This window comes from Pantherophis guttatus, chromosome 1 (genome assembly GCF_059756535.1).
Source record: "Pantherophis guttatus breed Tessera chromosome 1, ASM5975653v1, whole genome shotgun sequence".
Lineage (NCBI taxonomy): Eukaryota > Metazoa > Chordata > Lepidosauria > Squamata > Colubridae > Pantherophis > Pantherophis guttatus.
Genome location: NC_142063.1, coordinates 292,765,173 through 292,787,257, shown reverse-complemented (window position 1 = coordinate 292,787,257; position 22,085 = coordinate 292,765,173). Strand labels below are relative to the sequence as shown.

General features: G+C 40.9%; 1 protein-coding gene and 1 long non-coding RNA gene across 2 annotated transcripts in view; one reads left to right on the top strand and one right to left on the bottom strand.

The window, feature by feature from the left end:
* GALNT14 (polypeptide N-acetylgalactosaminyltransferase 14) overlaps window positions 1–22,085 on the top strand; it is a 329,955-nt gene that overhangs the window by 296,981 nt on the left and 10,889 nt on the right. Inside the window, exons 10-13 of the mRNA XM_034427962.2 lie at window positions 1,566–1,692; window positions 5,751–5,843; window positions 9,102–9,185; window positions 14,382–14,526. Coding sequence (XP_034283853.2) covers window positions 1,566–1,692; window positions 5,751–5,843; window positions 9,102–9,185; window positions 14,382–14,526 — 449 coding nt within the window. The remainder of the gene's footprint in view (window positions 1–1,565; window positions 1,693–5,750; window positions 5,844–9,101; window positions 9,186–14,381; window positions 14,527–22,085) is intronic.
* Window positions 18,147–22,085, bottom strand: part of LOC117671785 (uncharacterized) — a 29,636-nt gene continuing 25,697 nt past the window's right edge. Inside the window, exon 3 of the long non-coding RNA XR_015731492.1 lies at window positions 18,147–18,226. This is a non-coding gene — a long non-coding RNA (uncharacterized LOC117671785). The remainder of the gene's footprint in view (window positions 18,227–22,085) is intronic.

The window sequence follows — 22,085 nt, the reverse complement described above, 5'->3', positions numbered from 1 at the left end:
TTAGGGACAGATCAGCCTGGAGAAGGATTGTCTAGTTGCTAAAAATCAGCACCAACTCAATGGCATATAATCAATCAGTCAATCAATAAAAAGTTCCCCTTCAGTTTTAATAACTATACTAATATAGCCTGTATCCTAATTTGCAGAGGATGCATCTTCTCTTTAAAGTGATTCTCTATTTGAAACTGTACTATACAAGCCACAAGCAGTTAAAGATAAGGAATATAAAAAGGTAAAGCAGCTATTACATTATGCTGCTCCATAATTGGTACTGGGATGACAGGTTGAGAAGACATGAAGATTATTTAGTCACAGTCATTATTATTATATTTATTATTTTTTCAATTTGTCTTCCCACCATGATGAGATGCATAGTATTTCTATTCAAATAAAAATACTTGTGATTGGCATTTAGTGTATAGAGAGGTATTTTCTCTTCTGGGCTTTGTCAACAGCCAGGCAGGCAACACTAAGACAGATTTTTAACCTGCAGCAAAATTTGAAACCTCATAGATTTCACAATGGGGAAGTACCTTTTGAAACAGAGCCAGACTCTGACTTAGCTGTTAAGCATGGGCTATTTAGGTGAAACAGCTTTATTTCCATAATGTCATTGTGTACTTTGATACATCTCAATGGGTCTTCTTACTGCTTTAACCAAAAACTGGTTACATCCTTATGGCAATTGACTTCACACTGGGGGAAAGAATTGGATGGGCTGGTCTGCCTCTAGTTTGTGTAAGTTTCTTATTTGTAAATTCTGACCTGATGTCCAATCTTCATGAGCAAAATTATTTTGTTAGAATTCCTCCTTCTGTCCTTGGCAAAAGTAAGCAGGATTTGATACTTTGGCATCTTTTTATTGGCATTTCCACACACACACACACCCCTAGATCTCGTTGTGACAATTATATTCATTTTGCCCCCTTGCCTGATTTTCTTTTTTTCCCCAACTTGCTAGTAAAATCAGGATGTTGGCTTTCATTGGGGGGGCGTGTTACTTGGAACCCTAACACACGATTTGCCATGAAGGGCATGGTTTCTGTATTACGCAAGGTCCCAACAATTACAAGAATTAGAAAATAGCCTGTTCCTCTTGAAAAGTAAACTAAGGGGCCTACTTATAAACTCACTCTGGATATCATCATTTTTCAGTGTTATATGGAGAGTTCAGATGATAAATGTCAGGCCGGCAGTAAAGAGCTTTGAAGAGCACTTAAGACAGCAGAATGCCCAGAAAGGTACTCACTGACAATAATGGGTTTGCACCAGGGGTGGAATCCAGCAGGTTCTCACAGGTTCTGGAGAACCGGTAGCGGAAATTTTGAGATGTTCGGAGAACTGGCAAATACCACCTCTGGCTGGCCCCAGAATGGGGAGGGAATGGAGATTTTGCAGTATCCTTCCCCTGCCACGCCCACCAAGCCACGCCAAGCCATGCCCATAGAACATGTAGTAAAAAAATTTGGATTTCACCACTGGTTTGCACAGTTTGATGTGAGAAAGGGAAAATCCCATCTGATCCTGGACTTTAAAAAAACTGAAGTTGAGCCTGTCTTTCATAGAGATCTCTTTCCGAGTGTGGATGTGCGGCGGGAGCTTGGAAATCATCCCCTGCAGTCGGGTTGGCCATGTCTTCCGGAAGAAGCATCCTTACATCTTCCCAGAAGGAAATGCCAACACTTATATAAAGTAGGTTTGGGTGGGTTTCTTCCTTTTCCCATATTTCTCACTGAAAGTGAAATAAATTCTACAGAAGGTCACATGTCCCAAGCTCACAACTCATTGTGGTATGTGTAAAAGTGTGGGTTTAATGCTATACAGGTAGTCCTTGACTTACAACAGTTCATTTAGTGACCATTCAAAGTTACGTCACTGAGAAAAGTTACTTAGAACTGCTTTTCATACTTATGACCAGAGGTGGGTTTCAGCAGATTCTGACCAGTTCTGGAGAACTGGTAGCAGAAATTTTGAGTAGTTCAGAGAACCGGTAGTAAAAATTCTGACTAGCCCCGCCCTATCTATTCTCTGCCTCCCAAGTCCCAGCTGATGGGGAGGAAATGGGGATTTTGCAGTAACCTTCCCCTGCAGGTTACTGTAAAATCTCCATTTTACAGTATCCTTCCCCTGGAGTGGAGTGGGAATGGAGATTTTACAGTACCCTTCTCCTGCCACACCCACCAAGCCACGCCATGCCCACCAAGCCACACCCACAGAACTGGTAGTAAAAAATTTGAAACCCACCACTGCTTATGACCTATGCAGCATCCCCGTGGTCACATGATCAAAGCTCAGTCATTTGGCAATTGACTCACAGTTATGACCGTTACAGTGTCCTTGGTCATGCGATCACATTTTGCGACCTTCTGACAAGCAAAATCAATGGGGAAACCAGATTCACTTAACAACCATGTAACTAACTTAATAACTGCAGTGATTCACTTAACAACAATGGCAAGAAAAGTTACAAAATGGGGCAAAATTCACTTCACAACTGTCTCACTTAGCAACAGAAATTTTGGGCTCACTCATAAGTTGAGGACTATCTGTAGTTTAACTAGCACATCAGGAAGAATGAAGAATTGCAAAATAGATTGTAGGGAAACAGCGGAAGTTCAAAAGAGGAGAACTCCTGAGGAGAATAGAACAGGAGTGTCGATGCTACTTTCTTAATATGAAAATTGTCCCTCAGCGAGGCTTCAAAACATGGCTACTTGTGAGTACAGTCGATGTGCTCAGCATTTGGAGGAATCTAATTTTTAAAATATTTGCTAAGAATGCCAATGAAATTATGTTTTTACATTATATACATGATCATGATAGCTGTTCTTAGGTCAGTCTAAGTCAGTGTTTCTCAACCTTGGAAGCTTGAAGATGGGTGGACTTCAACTCCCAGAATCCCCCAGCCAGTAGCGTTGGCTGGGGGATTCTGGGAGTTGAAGTCCACCCATCTTCAAGCTTCCAAGGTTGAGAAACACTGGTCTAAGTGATACCTTAAAAGTGAGATGTAGACAGACTCTCCCAAGGGATTCCCTCCCTTCATAGAATATCTGAATTTATTTAATGTCATGGTGCTCAATGGACATGTGCTATATTTTCTAATCATGCCTGCTTTGATTTATGCTAAAGAGGTTGAAACTACACACATGCCATGCACTGCTATTAACATCAGGCCTAATATAACCTCACTGCTATTGACATCAGGCCTAATATAACTTTTTTAAAAAAAATTCCCATTGCTCATCACCTAATTCAACTATTCAAGGGCACTGAGTAGAGTCACAGGGGATAGTTGCTGAGTTGGTTCTCCACTCGGATTACCGGAAAATCTGTCACTGTGTTTAAAAAGAGCTCCACATATTCAGGCATGTGCGTGTAAAATAATATCTGCAGCAGTGCAAGCTGCGATAAGAAAATGCATATGCAAAAGCAGCATCACTGTGCTCCCTAAACACGTTAATTTCCCTTTGGAACCTTGTGGGGCAGAACAATATTGGTTGTTTTGGTGTTATTCAAAAATATTAAAACGGCGCATGAATATTTAGACATAATAGAAATACCATCTCCAGGTCGTATGGACATTCCAGGACATTTGTGCAAAGTATAGTTGTGAACTTTCTTGTTTGTTTCTGTAGATGGAACAAATATATCGCATACATGTTGAATAGTGACATTCCATTGCTACAGTGGAGCTACAGATGCGTATTGGATTATTCTTCTCTTTTTTTTTTAGAAGTCACACTACTCAGCAAGTTCTCTGATCAGCTTCACAGTTTAGGATTGCAAGTCTGCTTATGGATAGTTAATCAAAGCAGTAGAGCAGATGAAAAGAAATTGCAAAGGGAAGAGGGAATGTAGCCTACTTGAATAGACCTTGATCAAACTTTAAATGAATAAGGTAAACCTTGGAGAACAAGAGGGGTGGGAGAAACAAACAGGAGACAGAATGAATAATGAATTCATCCCAGTGAAGATCTAGGAGCCCCAATTATTGGATTCCATATATGTCTTCATATATCTCTATCAGCTGCTAGACGTCAATTCAAGTATGTCAAGGTTGTTCTTCAGAGGAACAATACCTATGCTTCTGAGTGCCATATTCATACATCATTCACTAATCTTTTTGCAAAGCAACACTGTAGATATTGGGCTATTTTTAAAGAACAGGAAGAGAGATTGACAGAAACCCACCAATTATATTCATTTGTCAATGTATGCATTGAAAAACCTACCTTTTTTGCAATGCTGGAGTGTATGGAATGAGAATATGTATTCTGTTGTTTGTTTATTACACCGCTTTCTGCCACAATCTGGAGATTCCTTTTCTAGGCCTGTGCAAGACATGAAAATTATCTAGCCAATATACTGAACAAACTGTAATAAAAAAAAGTGAATTAGTGTTACCTTCTGCTTATAAAATGCAAAATACAGTCTTCCTGTATTATATTGCACTACAGCTTTCTATCAGGCCTTTATATGGAAGACTTCTACTAAGTCATCAATCTTAGAAATACATATAGTTACTTTAATGAGTGCCATTAAAGTAGAGGTGTCAAGTTTACATTTCTACACATCTGAAAGAATTTGTTCTAAATCAGATCTAAATCATTGTACAGCCCTTTAATAAGTACCAGTAAAACAATCTTTTTCTATCAGTTTAAATGAGCCCATTTCTTTCTAATGAATCTAGTTTTCTGGTATTTTTTTTACAGTTATCTATATGAAAATAAATTATATAACTAAACTGAGGATTTTTCAATTAAATAAGCCATGAAGTTATGATGCACTGCCTTTGTATGAATCTTAATTTGCAATCTGATAAACCTGGATTCAGAACAAAATAAATATTGCAAAGGTACATGTAATATTTTTGGCACTCTGATGCCTTAATGTAGCTTGTTATGGATATTTCAGGCTTGTAATTCATCACATCTGTACATTCTGCTTTAGGTATGTTCTTAGGACAGTATTTACTCAATGTACCTACAGACATCCTGTTTGCTAAGTTTTCACTTTTCCTTTATTACAACTGGAGAAACAGCTAGGAAGGTGCAAGAAATCTAACTTGCCATTTCTGAATGGTAGGCCTCAACTTACAACAGTTCATTTAGTGACTGTTCAAAGTTACAATGCCACTGAAAAAAAATGACTTATGACCATTTTTCATAGTTACAATCTTTGTAGCATCCCCATGATCATGTGATCAAAATTCAGATGCTTGGCAACTGGTTCATGCTTATGACTGTTGCTGTGTCCCAAGGTATGTGATCACCTTTTGCAACTTTCTGACAAGAAAAGTCAATGGGGAAGTAAGATTCAGTTAATAACTGTGCCATAAAGGTCGCAAAATGGGGCAAAACTCACTTAACAAATGTCTCACTTAACAACAGAAATTTTATGCTCAGTTGTGGTCGAAAGTCAAGGACTATCTGTATTTGGACATGGGTTACTATAGTTTCCAGTTTACACATAATGGAAGCTACAATTAATTACTGTTTCTGGTTGGTTGTGGGGCAAATGTGTTCATAATGTACCTCTGAGAAAATATAATACGTGAAACAGTCTTTAAGAACTGAATTCTGTCACTGGTCTTTTTTTTTTTTTTTCACTTAGATCTCTCATGAAAATGAACTGCTGTTTTCCTTCTTCCTTATTCTTGCTGTTTTTTAAATGAGAAGCATTAAATTTAAACTCTTTCATGCAAGCTTTTCTTGTTGTTCCTCCTTTCTTTTTAAAATGTCTTTCCTTAGAAACACCAAGCGCACGGCGGAAGTGTGGATGGATGAATATAAGCAATACTATTACGCAGCCCGGCCTGCAGCTCAAGGGAGACCATATGGAGAGTAAGTGGCCCCCTCTGGCAGTGAAGGAAAACGGAAAGAGACTCAATTGCTTGATACGGTAGAACCTCATTATTGTTTTATTGGAGCATCGTCCAGCTGTTGGGATGTGTGCTTTTTGTTTTTCTGGGAACAGTTAATTAGATGTTAATAGTAAACAGATGCTGCAAGGATATAAGTATAAAGTCCTAGTTGTTATTTGTGGAGATGTGACGGGGAATGAGAGCTGATATAAAAGCCCATTTGAAATATCGGTTTGTTCATGAATGAAAATAAATGGGTTCATCTTCTCCTCATTTCTCATGTTTGAAATTGTCTCAGATAAATTCCAAGGTGATTTCTCCTTTTCATAGCTGTCCGGTTGGTCCAGGAGAATCAGCTATCCTTACTAATGAGTTAGCCCTGTGAATAAACACTACTCCAGAACAGAAGAAAATAAACAAACACTTCCTCCTGCAAAAAAAAAAAAAAGTGTGAACCCATACAATATATGACCGTGATGGCAAACCTATGGCACGTGTGCCACAGGTGGCATGCAGTGCCCTCTCTATGGGCACGTGAGCCCTTGCCCCAGTTCAGCTCCGCCATGCATATTCACGTGCCTCCCGCTGCCCAGCTGGTCATTGGGGCTCTGTCGCGCATGCGCAGAGGGCGGGGGGCACACGTGCATGCGTAGGGACAGGGCGAGTGCAGGGGGCCATGTGTATATTGCATTTTGGGAGTTTGGGTGCGCTCATGCGCATTCGCATGCACACGCACTTTGGGCACTTGGTCCGGAAAAGATTAGCCATCACTGATATATGATATATGAGCCAGACAATCTGAATCCTTGTTTCCATATTTGCCCCCAAAGCAGCACTGAGTTACATTTTAACATTGGCTCAGAATTGGTGAGGAAATTTATTCCATTTTCACCTGCCCTTCCCCCCTCCCTTTCTTTTTCTTTTCTTTTCCTTGTTCCTTTATCCAGTGCTTTAGGTTGTTTTATAACTGTATAATCTGCTCAGGTGATGGGAAGGTGCAGGTCATCTGTATATCTTCTTCATGCTACTGCCTAATGTTCTGGGACCTTTGTTCTGTGTCAGATGAAATCTTTCCTATCACTTGTAACAATGCATTATACATTGTAATTACTTCAGTTCAGCTAGCTATGCACATATCTCTGATCAAGCAGTTAGCAACAGCACCAGTGATATATCTGGAGAAAAAGAACAGTGAAGATTCCCTGGAGTGGAGCTTAAATGTAGACAGGGATGCATCATTTTCTTGGCATCCGTACAAAACTAGTGTTTGCTTTCTTTCAGGGTTTTTTTTTTGTGCCAATCTATAGTCTATCGCCCTAGGATTTCCTCTAGGCATCCTGCCTAAGTATTAGGACTGACTTTGCTTAGCTTTTTTGAGATCAACCAAGGTCAGCTAAGTGTTTCCATCTGCTCTGATTATATATTAAAGGGGAAAGTTACATCCAACGCATCACTTTCTTTGCCAGAAATCTTTTGTTTTTGTAGTTTTGCTTATTTTCTTTATGTCATCTAAATTTGGGGAGTGGACTTTGAGCAATGTGTATAGCATTCATTAGATATATGATTCTCATTCAAGTTAATATATATGTGCACAAAAATGCCTTCCTGTTATATATAACACAGTTAGATGCATGCAGCACTGCTATCTTAGAGACAATTGCCAAGACCAAAAACATTTGTGGGGATTTTATCATACCATAAAATGAATAAATTAATCCATTTCCCTGTGGTTCCAGTCCAGACTCATAACTGTTTTAGTAATAAAAATATATAATCCTATGTCCATGTCTACTTCAATTTCATCTACTCAATCATCCTAGCCATATACGTAAGCCCAGATTTAATCAAAAATTGTTTCTTTCTACTTGGAGCCAATCTAACCTTACTGTATAAGATATTTCACAGTTGGAGTACAACTGGTGAAATCCTATTTACAAGTGCAGGAATGCAAAATTTCATGTATTGGTAATATAGTAGAAAGGGCCTCCTCAGAAGAACTTGGATCATACAGTTGTTTTCAAATCAGATTGTGCCAGAATGAGGAAAATATTTTCTATTGTTCTATCCTGTGATCTCCCAGTCCTTGAAATTTTACTTGTAGCTGATAACCCAATCCTGGGAAATAACTAAGAGAAGAATGAGATATGGTTTTTTTTTGTGTGTGTGTGTTTTTTTACATAGTGTCCCTCATAGGGACAGAAGTTGATATGAGCTATAGAATTAACAGAAAGTTAATAGCATTCGGAGATGGATTCAAGATGGCAAAAGAAAAAAAAGGCTAACAAATAAATAAAAAATTAATCAGAGAGCTAAAAAAACCTCATATCTTCAGAGAGGAGGACAGCCAGCAAGGTTTATGTACATCTAGCACAGATATTCAGAGGAAAAACAAACCAAAAAGACCAAAAGTAAGATCAACTGTACACTAATTGCTGGGAGTTGCTAGCTGAGTTTAATTAACGTCCTTGATTAACTCTTTTGGAAATTCAGTACAGTTACCTGTTAAAGTAAGCACAGCACCATTTTAGCAGTACTACTACTGTCAGAGAGTTAGTTAATTTTCTGAACTGTAAAGCAGTTAGGTCATAAAATAATTTACTACATTTCTTTGAGAAAAGAAATGGAGAAGTTGAAGCTTTCTGTGCATTAGTTGAATCCATTTGCATAAATATCTAGCTAGAAGAGTCAATATATTTCTATCCTTTTAATGCTAAGAATAAAAATTAGAATGACATACAAGAAAAGACCTTGCATGCTGTATTTTGCCTTATTAATCTTTCATGACACAGACTCTAGGACTACATTAATTGCATTTTAGCATTATTTTAAGGTTGATTATTTCTTTTACTTTATGTGTTAGTATTAGACATACAGTATTGCATTTGTTAATTCTGCTATGCCAGGATTTGTTTTAACTGCATTACTGAGCAAACCAGTACATCCTGATTCATGCATAACACTAAGCCATAAATTGGTGATAGAAACCACAATGGCCACAATGGTCACACAACATTTTAACTTAACACAAAATGGTTGTTCAGTGCAATGTGTGATTACCATTAGAAATAACTATAAGAGAGGGGGGAGGGGTGGCTTCTACATTATTCTTCTGTTTTGTGATTCCATTCATTTATAATGGAATCTAATTTTTTTCTGACCCATTAAAACTTGACTCCCATTCAAGAAGTCACCAGATGCACTGCCATAACTATATTTTCCAATATGCTCTTTTTAACAGCATTCAAAGCAGAGTGGAACTGAGAAAGACCTTGAAATGTCACTCATTCAAGTGGTATTTGGAAAATGTCTATCCGGAGCTTAGGTACTACTAGTTTTTTTTTTTTAAAAAAAAATATGTTTAGTATCTGTTACTTGTTACATGAATGAATTATTACAAACTTCATTTTATTTTTCAGCTAGTATGAATAGACTGTCCTTCCAGATGGTTCAATGTAAATTCCCATCATTCCTCATTTTAGCTAGGTTAGCTAGGGATTAAATGAATTGGAGTACAACAACTGGAAAACAACCATGTACTCATTCTTGCCTTGCAGGATGACTTTAAGTCTGACCCACTATGCACATTTTTAGAAGTAAGTTTTACAGGTAATCCTCAACTTACAACCATTCATTTAGTGACTGTTCAAAGTTATAAGGGCACTGGAAAAAGTGACTTATGATCATTTTTCACACTTACGACCATTTTAGCATCCCCATGGTCACATGATCAAAAGTCAGATGTTTGGCAACTGGCTCATATTTATGATTAATTGCAGTATCTCAGGGTCATGTGATCCCTTTTTGCAACCTTCTGACAAGCAAAATCAATGGGGAAGCCAGATTCACTTAATAACTGTGTTAGTAACTTAACAATTGTGGTGATTCACTTAACAACAGTGGCAAGAAAAGTCTTAAAACAGGGCAAAACTGATTTAACAAATGTTTCACTTAGCAACAGAAATGTTAGGTTCAATTATGGTTGTAAGTTAAGGACAATCTGTGTTGATTATTGCTGTATTATATTTTTTTTCTTCTTTTCAGAATTAATCATTATGCATTTATTTATTTAAACTAATTTAACTAATTTTAACTAGTTAGGGTTTTTTACTAGTTTGTAAACTAGTACAAACGTGCATTGTGAACACGTACTCATTATTATTTTTTACTAATTTAACTAAAAAAACCCATTCCTGATAGGGCTTAAAATGTCAGCACTGATACAATTATTCAGGCTTATCAGGCTTATTCAGGGTTCCGCTGTGAGAGGGCAGGCCGGAGGTCGCCCCCATTGGAGGAGATAATTAGGACCCTCCTGCTGTTGTGGGAGGACAGTTGAGATACCAACAGCACATCGATGAACAAATGGCTGTGTTACATCTTTTGCGAAGTCCCCTGTCTGAGCTTTGGGCCTCCATCGCTGCATTTTGGAGATGTATACGACTGCAGATCTTCTTGCGCTGCGAGATTCCCCCTTCTCGCAGATGTGGCCCTCCTCACTATCGAGGGCCCACCTCAAGGAAGGGTTTTGGGACCCAGAGAGGTGGCATGTGAAAACTAGGGGATTGAGGGGTTTTCTATCAAAATTTTTAGTCAAATTTTTAAGGGGTCCCAGGGAGGGGGAGGGTCAGATTGGAATTCGGGCTGTGGGTATGGGGGATAACCCACAAGAGGGAGGGTCGGGTCTGGCAGTGAAGCGCGGCGTGGGGGGTGGGGGACCCGGGATCGAGGGGGGGTTAGAGCTTGTCCGGATGGTTTTTTGAACATCAGTACTGTAGGTGGGAGGGGTAGATATGGCGGGAGCAGGGGGCCATATCGTGTTAGGGGAGTGTGCACTCGCTGTCTACGAGCGGTGGCATGCTCCGGCCCCCAAGGCTCTACTCGCTCCTCAGGTTGCATAGACCCTCAGGACCCAGGCTTCGGCTGATGCTGTGCAATGCCAGGTCCGTAGTAAATAAAGCCCCCCTCATCTGTGATCTTGTTCAGGAGGGGGGTGCGGACCTGGCAGGTGTTACGGAGACCTAGTTGGGCCAGGAGGGGGGGTTCCCCTCGTTGAAATGTGCCCGCCAGGTTTCCAAGCATTCCATCAGCCGAGGTCACAGGGGAGAGGCGGGGGGGTAGTGGTTATCATTAAAGAAGGTCTGAGACCGAGGGAGGCCACTGTTCCTCAGACGGCCAGCTGTGAATCCCTTTTTGTGAAATGGGGTCATGGGGTTCAGATGGGTTTGCTGATCACGTACCTGGCTCCCTGCCACGTGGCAACAGCCCTGCCCGAGCTACTCAACGTCATCGCCGCGGTGGCGGTTGATACCCCTAGGCTTATGGTCATGGGGGATTTCAACCTGCCGTCCCTGGGTGAGATGTCGGAGATGGCTCGGGAGTTCATGGCTTCCATGACAGCTATGGACCTGACCCAGTTAATTCATGGCCCTACCCACACAGGGGGAAACACGCTGGATCTGGTTTTTGTCTCTGGACAGTGGTTGAGGGATCTTGAGATAGGGGATATAGTTACTGAACCCTTGTCATGGTCAGATCACTCTCTCCTTCGTCTCGACTTTCGAACCGCTGCACCCCACCGCAGGGAGCCGGAGCCGGTAAGATGGTTCCGCCCCAGGCGCCTGATGGAACCTGACAGATTCCAGACGGAGCTTGGGCCATTTCCTGAGGTTCTGGCACACACCTCGACTGGAGACCTGGTGGCCGCCTGGGATAGGGCGGCTGCTGGAGCTCTGGATCGGGTCGTGCCTTTGCGGCCTCTGACCCGGCGCCGATCTCAATTGGCTCCTTGGTTTACCGAGGAGCTGAGGGAGTTGAAGTGCCGGAAAAGACACCTAGAGAGTAGTTGGAGGGCCAGTCTTTCTGAATCTGACCGGACACTAGTAAGATCCCACATTAGGAATTACTTAGTGGCGATAAAAGCAGCGAAATGTAGCTATTTTGCTGCTCTTATTGCATCATCAGATAATCGCCCGGCCGCCCTCTTTAGGGTGACCCACTCCCTGCTCCACCAGGAAGCGCAGGAGGACCCCTTGGAGGGTAGAGCCGAGGATTTTGTTCAGTATCTGTATGACAAAATCACTCAGATTCGGGAAGATTTGGACTCCGACTGGGTAGTCTCAAGGGGAGAGATAGGGGCAGGTCTTGAGAATGTTATCTGGGATGAGTTTGATCCTGTGACCCCTGAAGACGTGGACAGGATTCTGGGTAGACTGAATGCGACCACTTGTTTATTGGACCCGTGTCCTTCCTGGTTAGTACTGGCTTCCCGGGAAGTGACACGAGGCTGGCTCCAGGGGATTATAAACGCTTTGCTGGGTGAGGGTGACTTTCCCGCCGCCTTGAAAGAGGCGGTGGTGAGGCCTCTCCTCAAGAAGCCTTCCCTGGACCCGGCAATGTTGGTAAATTATCGTCCGGTCTCCAACCTTCGCTTCGTGGCGAAGGTTGTTGAGAGTGTGATCGCGCAACAGCTCCCCCAGCACCTGGATGAAACAACGTATCTGGATCCGTTCCAGTCGGGGTTCAGGCCCGGGTACAGCACGGAAACGGCATTGGTCGCATTGGTTGATGATCTCTGGAGGGCTCGGGACAGGGGGTGCTCCTCTGTCCTGGTCCTGTTAGATCTCTCAGCGGCTTTTGATACCATCGACCATGGTATCATGCTGCACCGGTTGGAAGAGTTAGGGGTGGGAGGCACTGTGTTGCGGTGGTTCTCCTCCTTTCTCTCTGACCGGTCGCAGTCTGTGTTGACAGGGGGACAGAGGTCGACCCCGAGGCCCCTCATATGTGGGGTGCCGCAAGGGTCGGTCCTCTCGCCTCTCCTGTTCAACATTTATGTGAAGCCGCTGGGCGAGATCATCCGTGGTTTTGGGGTGGAGTACCATCAGTACGCTAACGACACCCAGCTGTACGTCTCCACCCCGGATCACCCCAACGATGCCCTTGAAGTGATGTCCCAGTGCCTGGAGGCCGTATGGATCTGGATGGGGAGGAACAGGCTCAGGCTCAACCCATCCAAGACCGAGTGGCTGTGGTTTCCGACGTCTCGATATAGTCAGTTGACGCCATCACTGACTATTGGGGGTGAATCATTGGCCCCCACGGAGAGGGCTCGCAACTTGGGCGTCCTCCTGGATTCACGGCTGTCTTTAGAAGAGCACTTGACGGCCGTGACCGGGAGGATTTTTCATCAGGTTCGTCTGATTCGCCAGTTGCGTCCCTTTCTGGATCGGGACTCGTTACGCACGGTCACTCATGCCCTTGTCACCTCCCGCCTGGACTATTGCAACGCTCTCTACATGGGGCTCCCCTTGAGGAGCACCCGGAGGCTCCAACTGGCGCAGAGTGCGGCTGCACGGGTGGTAATGGGAGCGACATGGCGTTCCCATGTAACACCCCTCCTGCACGAGCTGCACTGGCTCCCGGTGGTCTTCCGAGTGCACTTCAAGGTTTTGGTTACCACCTTTAAAGCGCTCCATGGCTTAGGACCTGGGTACTTGCGGGACCGCCTACTACCACCAATAGCCTCCCACCGGCCGGTACGCTCCCATAGAGAGGGGCTCCTCCAGGTGCCGTCAGCCAAACAATGCCGACTGGCGGCCCCCAGGGGGAGAGCCTTCTCTGTGGGGGCACCTACTATCTGGAACAAGCTCCCCCCAGAGATACGGAGGATCCCGGATCTGCGCACCTTCTGCCGCGCTTTAAAGACCTTACTATTTCACCAGGCTGGCCTGGCCTAATTTTCCCCCTCTTTTATCTTTTAGTATTTTATACATTCAATTTTAAATTGGTTTTAAAAGTTTGGGGTTTTAAATTTGTCGGGGCCAAAATTATTTAATTTGATTTTATTCTACTTTTAAATTTTGTATGTATGTGTTTTATTGTTTGGCTGTGCACCGCCCTGAGTCCTTCGGGAATAGAGCGGTATAGAAATCAAATCAAAATAAATAAATAAATAAATAAAATTATCACTTCATTGTTTTTTTAGTCTAAAACTCTAACCTTTTATATGTCAAAATACTTTTCTAAAAGTTTCCCAAGTTTGAAATCATTAGTTGACATATTTTTGAAAAACCATTGTTTCTAGCAGAATCACATTTTTATCCTGTCTCTCCTCTAAAGAGTCCATTGCATGTGTTGATAGTAAACAGCATAATGGAATAAAAAACAAATTAAATGGAATATTCCCCCCATGAAGTTTCATAATGATAATTATTAGGGGATGTTGGTTTATTTTAAAATATTTTATGCCAATTTTTGATCAAATTGTAGCAAGAGGAACAGAAAAGGACATTGATATCAGTTTTCTTTAGATCAAATTCAGCAGTCATTTGCTTTACTGCATTGGCTCTTTTATATTGTCAGCAACTATAGTTGCCTGCTAGAGATGAAAACTGATAGCCCTTATTCTGGGTCTTACTTCTAAAATCAATGATGCACTCTATTCATCTTAGACATGCAGAATGGATATCGTTAATTATTTAATATATTGTTAATCTTTAGGCTTTATCTATTTTCTTAGAATTCCTGAGGAATCACTGTACCAGACAGGAATGATTCGGCAGAGACAGAGATGTCTGGAGACCCAGAAAAATGAAGGACAGGAGTTTCCAATGGTGATCTTAAACCCCTGCATCACCAGCAAAGGTGCAGCAGCAGCTGCACAGGTAATTTCTCTAAAATGTAGCAGGTTGAGAAGGAACATAAAGCTTCATTCATAGGGTTTACAATTACCCTTATCTGAACTATGATATTGTGGAGGTGGCTAAAACTCTTATTTGCTGATGGTAAACTATAAAACTAAGGCTGGAAAGGCGATTAAAGCAGGATGCTCAATTAACAAAACCCACTTGTGGGTATTTTTTTTAACAAAGGCACTCAAGAAAAAAATAGCATTAAAAGTTCTAAAACATCAATGATAATGATACACAATATCAAAGAAGAGACATCAGCAAAACGATGGCATAAACAAATTGGATTTTTTTTCATTGCCTAAGTAGTGATGGAATGCAAATAGCAGTGTCACTACAAAAAAAGAAAACTTTGTCCCATGAGCCTAACATGTAATGAAGAGCTCCATGATATATATGTTGGATAAGAATGTACATCTTTGAAACCCAATATGACCAGGGTGCACTATACAAGCGCCCTTTGTTATAAGTTCTAGTTTTCAGAAGAGTTATAAACAAGGCTTCCAAAAGCCAATTTTATTGATAGCAGCAAAAAAAAAAATTGTATTTCGACTACAACTTCCAAACTTCCCAGCCAGACTATCCCAACACATTTCGAGGGGGCCAAACTAGGGAAAACAAAAAGGCATTGAAAAAATAGGAAGTATATATATTTGATGAAATATCTTAAGACACCTATATAAGCTTGTATATTTTTAAAAGTCTTCTCTTTGCTAACCCTCCTTGCTCACAGAACTCTTGTGCTTATAAGCTTGTCATTGAGCTGCTAATTATTTATAAGCAGAGAGCTGTTTACCTTGGATAATGTTTAGATAATCTTGTTTTAATTGCTTTTTGGAATAGTGCATTTGTTTTCTTTGATTCAGATTAGAAGAATTGATGTGAGTTGATTTCCTACTTGGTAGCTAAATTATAAAATATGTATGTATAAAGGATTCTTCCACAAGATATGTCTGTAAGCTGTCAGATCCCCGACAAATATTCCATTGCGAGTATTTTTGTGGAATGTAACATTATCATCTGCAGATCACTTTGTGTGCAAAGAAGTTGCCTTGTGATTAAGTCTCCCCATGAAGCCAGGGATATTATTTACTAATCTGTTAGTTTTCAAAATCAAACATCTACATTAGCAGTTTTGCTTGGGGTGCATAGAATCTTGAATTCCGTAGCTGTAAGGGATCACAGCCTTTCCAGCAGAAATACCCTATATTATTTGACACTTAGAGTTGTATTCTACTTTTCTTCCAAGAGCTCAAAGTTCAGTACATAACATCGACATCCCACCCTCTCCATGGCCTGTTTGAAACTGGGTTGTGCGAGCGATGGGCAAGCGCGTGCACAAAGCTCCACTCATTCGAGTGGAGGGTGCTTGAGCGGAGAATGCTTGTGCTCATGTGCAAAGCTCCACTTGGAGCTTTGTGTGCTAGTGACCTCCATTCCTGTGCAAAGCGAAGGGCGTGTGTGCCCGCTGCTCACACCAATGGAGCCATACGTGCATGGATGCACCTGCCACTCATACACCCCCTCCCCAGTGCTGGGTGGGCCACCAAGATGGAAAGGCTAGGGACAGCTGAGGTAAATTGTCCTCATTGGCACTTATTGACCTAAATCACCCTTCGTAAACTTCCATAGTTGATGGACTTGAAGCTAAATCTCCTTAGTCCTCTGCCAGCACTTTAACCCCTTACTCCAAACTAGCTATCTCTTACTGTATATGATTCATAAATCTCAACAGGAGCTCATCCCAGACCCATTTGTAATAAAAACACCCAAGCTATTTTGACCCATAATTCTTCTTCACAAATAAGAGAGAAATGAAAAGAGAGTTATAAATTCCTCCCATCTTTCAGACCTATTTACTCTTTTTCCTATTTCTAAAAAAAGAGGACTGAATTGAAGCAATATGTGAAGTTCATACTCTGCGTTCCTTCAATATTAAATTGCCTATTAAAATAAAAGGAGCTTAATGAAGCTTACCTCATTCTCCCCCAATCAGCAAAAGGAAAATATGCAGTGTCAATCAAAGAGTATTCTTTGGAGCAGATTAACAATTAGGTGCCACTTACAACCACAGGAACATCCAAAAGTATGCTCTATTTTCCCCTGGCCTCCACCCATACTAAAATTATATTTTTATGTAAGAATACAGGTAGTTCTCCACCTACAGCAGTTCATTTAGTGACTGTTCAAAGTTACAACATCACTGAAAAAAAGTGACTTATGACCATTTTTCACATTTACAACCGTTGCAGCATCTCCATGGTCACATGATTTATATTCAGATGTTTGACAACTGACTCACTTTAATGATGGTTGCAGTGTCCCTGTGACCTTTTGACGAGCAAAGTCAATGGGGAAGCTGGATTCACTTAACAACCCTGTTACTAGCTTAACAAATGCAGTGATTCACTTAAGAACTGTGGCAAGAAAGGACATAAAATGGGGCAAAATTCACTTAAGAGCTGTCTCACTTAGCAACATAAATTTGGGCTCCATTGTGGTCGTAAGTCGAGGACTGCCTGTACTGAATATGTACTTCAACTTTAGCAAAAATAAAGACTCACAGCTATTCGTGAAAACACCTTCATTGTGAAATTTCAACAGTTCAGAAAAGGAATTATTTATTGATTTATATATATAGGAATATGACAGACAATAGGTTTCTTTCCCCTGTATTTTGTCTGGGTTGTCCAGGTGATCCTGTTGCAGTCACTGAAGAATTAAATGTGAAGTTCTGATGAGCTCTGTTCATCTCAGTACAATACAATATTTTCAGTATAAAACGTTTACTAGTTCATTTTTTTAAACGGTTTTCAATATAGAAATAACTGGAGGCTCTCCATAGTATTAGGAAATATGTTTCAGACACACACTCAAATTAATGGTGGGGAGAAATATTACACATTAGAGCTTTTTCTGCCAGTAGTACCCATCATTAAACAAAGACCCATAAGAACATATTTCTGATTTATGGGAAGGAGCCCCTGGCTTTAATGAATGTCCAGGAGGAAGAAAATTCCACATAAAGCAGAAAGCCAATGAAATTTTTTCATATGCTGTTATTCAGACTAAAATACTGATGGTACTACTTAGTTTGCTGTGGTCAGGGTTTGCAGGATCATGAGGAAAAAACCATACATGTTGCTCCAGCACTTTAGCCTTTATCGCCCTTGTTCTTTTAGGGCCATTAGCCAGTCATTAACCTAATAAATAAATAATGATAGCTTGTACAGCAGGGATCTTACTCTTTATGGTGACTCTTTTAAAATCACAGGGTGTTTTAAGTTTTTATTACTTCCCTCCAAGCAGTTTCCAGTATTTAATAATTAAAGTATCTGCAAAAATGACTTTGTAGGAAATATTTTCTAATGCCAAGGGATAGAATATGGTGTGTAGATCCTCAGAATCCTTTCTGGGAAGAGTCGTGTCCTTGAAAAACCTGCTGTTCTCTATAGGTACCAACTCAGAAAATAAGGCAGCCTTATTTTCTTATTTTCAAGCTTGAATTACAACTCTCAAGACTCTTACATCAGGCTGTGTACTTTACATGGAAAGGTACATGGAAATCCAGCTGACATGTTTATATATTTTCTCATTTCCAAAACTCTTTAAAAACAGACCTGGTGAAGCACTCCCCCAAAGGATAGGTCAGCATTGTATTGTTGCTTGCAATCTCCTGAAACAATTTAGAACGAGAAGAAAGAGACAGACAGTTAAAGTTTTCAGTTTACCTCCAAGAATAGAAGTGAATTGTATCTGAGAAAAATGTACATGCATCTCTTGTTCTACTATGGCCAGGTTTCATAACCAAGCACTTTCCAGATGTGTTGAAACTGTAATTATCCAAAACTCAGCCCACAAAGGTTATAATAGCTACTAATTATGGGAGTTACAGTCCCAACAGATCTGAAAGTGTCAAATTGGGGGTGGCTATCCAGAGAGAGAGAGAGGCTAGTGAAATTTGATGTATTCAGTGTTTGCCTACCTATGAATATTTATGTTTTCATTTTTCTAATCCATGCATTATTTGAATTAAATGATTTAAAATATTACAACAACCACAGAACAGTAAAGAAAGGTTTAAAAAGTATAGCAGAGGAAATAGTAGAGGAGAAAAAGGAAAATCAAAACATTAAAGCTTGCCGAGTAAAAAAAAAATGGTGTGAAAGCAGGAGAGCTCTCCTGCTGTGTTATTGCTGCCTCAGCATGTAGCTAACCTAAGAGACAAACAGGATCTGATGTCTTTTCGGATTCATCTGAGCCAGTGGCTTTATTGTGTGTTTGAGTATTTCTTATTTATTATTTGTGAAGAATTTTCACCCCTTTTGCTCAGAGTCCCCTAACAATTCCTTTCTCTGGCTACCTCCAGTTCTCATTCTGAAAAAATGCTCCAATAATACATCATGAAATAAGGATCAATCATGTTCCTCACAGTCATTTTTTTTCCACTGAGCAAATAATTGCCTCCAAGCATCTGCAGAAAGTGGTTCACAATCTCTTCTTCCATAGGATTGCAGACTCCTGGGACTGAGCACACTGTTTGGCATTCTTTGGCCTTGTTTATGTCTCATTTGTGAAAGGCAATTGATTGATTTAGCAGTTTGCCAGAGAGATGCATTGAAGGGTAAATAATTGATCATAATTTTGCCCTGCTTTTGTCTAATGAAGATGTCACTCTTCGGCTGATGCACTGGCTTTCCATTAGAGCACAGCATCAGCTGATATTAAAGTTTGCAGTAACCTTCTTGCAACAGATTTCTGAATCTGGGATTCATTTTATAAACCCATTAATCATTAGCAGTTCCCAAAAACCTGACAAGCTATAGAAAAGGAATGAGAAGCCTGTTAGGCCTGGATACACTTCAACACGCTGGTGGCAGCAGCAATGAAATGATTCTATAAGGTCTCGGAGAAAAGCTGTCATTGCATAAGCCAGCAGGACTGCAGTCTCTAATTATTATTATTATTGTTGTTGTTGTTTCTTCTTCTTCTTCTTCTTCTTCTTCTTCTTCTTCTTCTTCTTCTTCTTCTTCTTCTTCTTCTTCTTCTTCTTCTTCTTCTTCTTCTCCTCCTTCTCCTTCTCCTTCTCCTTCTCCTTCTCCTCCTCCTCCTCCTCCTCCTCCTCCTCCTCCTCCTCTTCCCCCTTTCCCCCCTTCCCCCTTCTGCCTCCCTGTACTCCACAGCCTGCCTCTCAGAATCCCTTGTCACAGGGTTGAATATCACACCCAGTTAGTGTGATATTTTTATATGAACTTGTGAAAGATTCATCCTGATGCTAGAACTATTGGCTGCTTCCCCAGTGCCAAGTATCTCTATAGTATGCTTCAGGAAGCACATAAAGGATTGTACGCAGAGATAAACCTACTACACTCCCCCAAGCATATGGCTGTCATCAAACTTCATCTAGAGAATTTGGAAGCCAAAGATTCCGTTTATCTGAAAGGGGAAGAAGGTGCCTAGAAAAGCTCATTCCAGCATGGTATCTTTTCTGTCACATTTGTGGTTTTCCAATCCTGTTGTTTTCCTGAGTGCAATTTAGATGGAGAAGGCCTAAGAGAAGGGGTCATTGCCTTACATTGCCTGCCCCAAAAGAGTTGCACTCCACCAATTCCACCACTCAGCATTTGAAAGTGCTAGGAAGATTATATGGCAAGGAATGCAGGAAATGTTGTCCCCCACATGGCTGTACCTTTGCAAGAAAACTGCACTCATTCTCATCCCTCCAAACAGCGAACTTCTGGCTGTGCAGTTTCCAAGAAAAATGTAGAGATAACAGCAGGCAAAAATGTTTGCAATGATTAGCTTGATGGGGGGCCCTTTGAATGCCTACAAAAGGTCTATGAAGATCAATATTAAGTTTGTGGTGGAATCATAGGACATAGTGCAGCTAAGGATTTTCAGTAGGTCCCATTGAATGAATCAAAATAGAAAAAGCAGAATCACTTAAACGCATCCATTGCTTTATTTCTATCTAAAATTCCCCAATCTTTCCCCACTCCCCATAGCTGAATGGTGGATTGCCAGGAACGCACACTGTTGTACAGGCAACATTTCCAGGACAATGAAGGTATCTTACACAGTGGGCCAAATTGGAAGCCATCAGTAACCATTGCTTGTCCTCCATGATCTAAATGAATGGCTACCAATTAAGAAGCATAATGTTTCTTTGGGAGCAATAGTTGAAATACAAATTGAATACTTCTTTTCCAGCCATTGTATAATCCAGATAATGAAAGGGCATCTTAGGGTATTGAATGCATCTCGGTTAGCAGAAGAGCATTTTTGCTTGGCTTTTTAACTTGCCCTATGCCAATGCAGAGAGATTGTCTTGGCCTCTAACCTTTTTCTATTCTTTGTTTAAATGAATGTGTCTTCACCGCGAAGAAATATCCTGACAATGCTGCTTCTCTTACTGCATCACCAGATGTGTTAAGGGACCTTTGAAAACTCCTTTTGTATATCTGGTGGAAAGAATATTTGCAGAGGAACATGGTGTAGTTGCAGTGGCATTTCTCCCTGTCAGAAGGCAAGCTTGCTTCTAGTTAAAAAAAGAAAAGAAAAAAAAAGTGCTGAAATAGAGTGTGGAAAAAATAGAGGAAGAGGAGGAGGTGTGAGAAGGTTCATGCTCCAAAAAGGGACTTTGCATGCTAACTATTTTCTCTACAGAAAATTCAGCTACATTAACACTGTCAGAGGCTTGGGACTATTTTTCAAAGCTCTAACATCATTCAAGGTGACATCTGTCATTGCTCCTCAGCATCAAAATGAATCCTAGAAATGAATGTGAAGTATCATCTTTGGCTCTTCTTAGCATGTCTGTTTTTGTCTGGCATCACACCCTTTTCTCTTCCTTGCCATTTAATCAGATGTGAACCAGATGGTGACCCTAGGTAGAAATATGGAAATCACTTCTTAAGGGATGTTACTTGCTAAGGGGGGCAGGATGGGGGTGGGGGGGAAAGTGACTTTATCCGCCATGTCCTTGTTTTACCCTTGTTTTGCTCCTAACACTGTACTCTTAACAGATACCAGTTAGAAACCTCTTTATTACCCCTAGTCATTCATCCAGAAAGAAGACATAAATCCCTTTCAAAATTTCAACTATCAGTTTCCACAACCTATTCTGGGGCTTAAAAATGGTTGCATATATGAGAGATGAGGAAATCTTTTTCTGAATTGATTGCACACAAGAAGAAGCTGTTGTGTAGGTGCCTGAACTTGCAGCATTTCATTATTTGCAAATCATTTCAGTAGCACTGTCAAGATATAAAAGGGGATTAGCTCTGCAGTACATTCTCTTAGTATCACAACATGCACATTTATTCTAGACTCAGTTTGGATTGCCTAAAAGCACAAAATGATTATCTTAGTTGACTCAGTATCTTTGCTGATGAATCTCTATATCTCTAGCTCGTATTAATCTAGCAGAGTAATTTAGGGTGAAAGATAAGGGCTGTCTATGGAAGACCGAATTCACACCTAGGAACCAGAGTTTTGGGGCCACCTCAGAAGGAAGGTTAAAATAGCTCCACCCT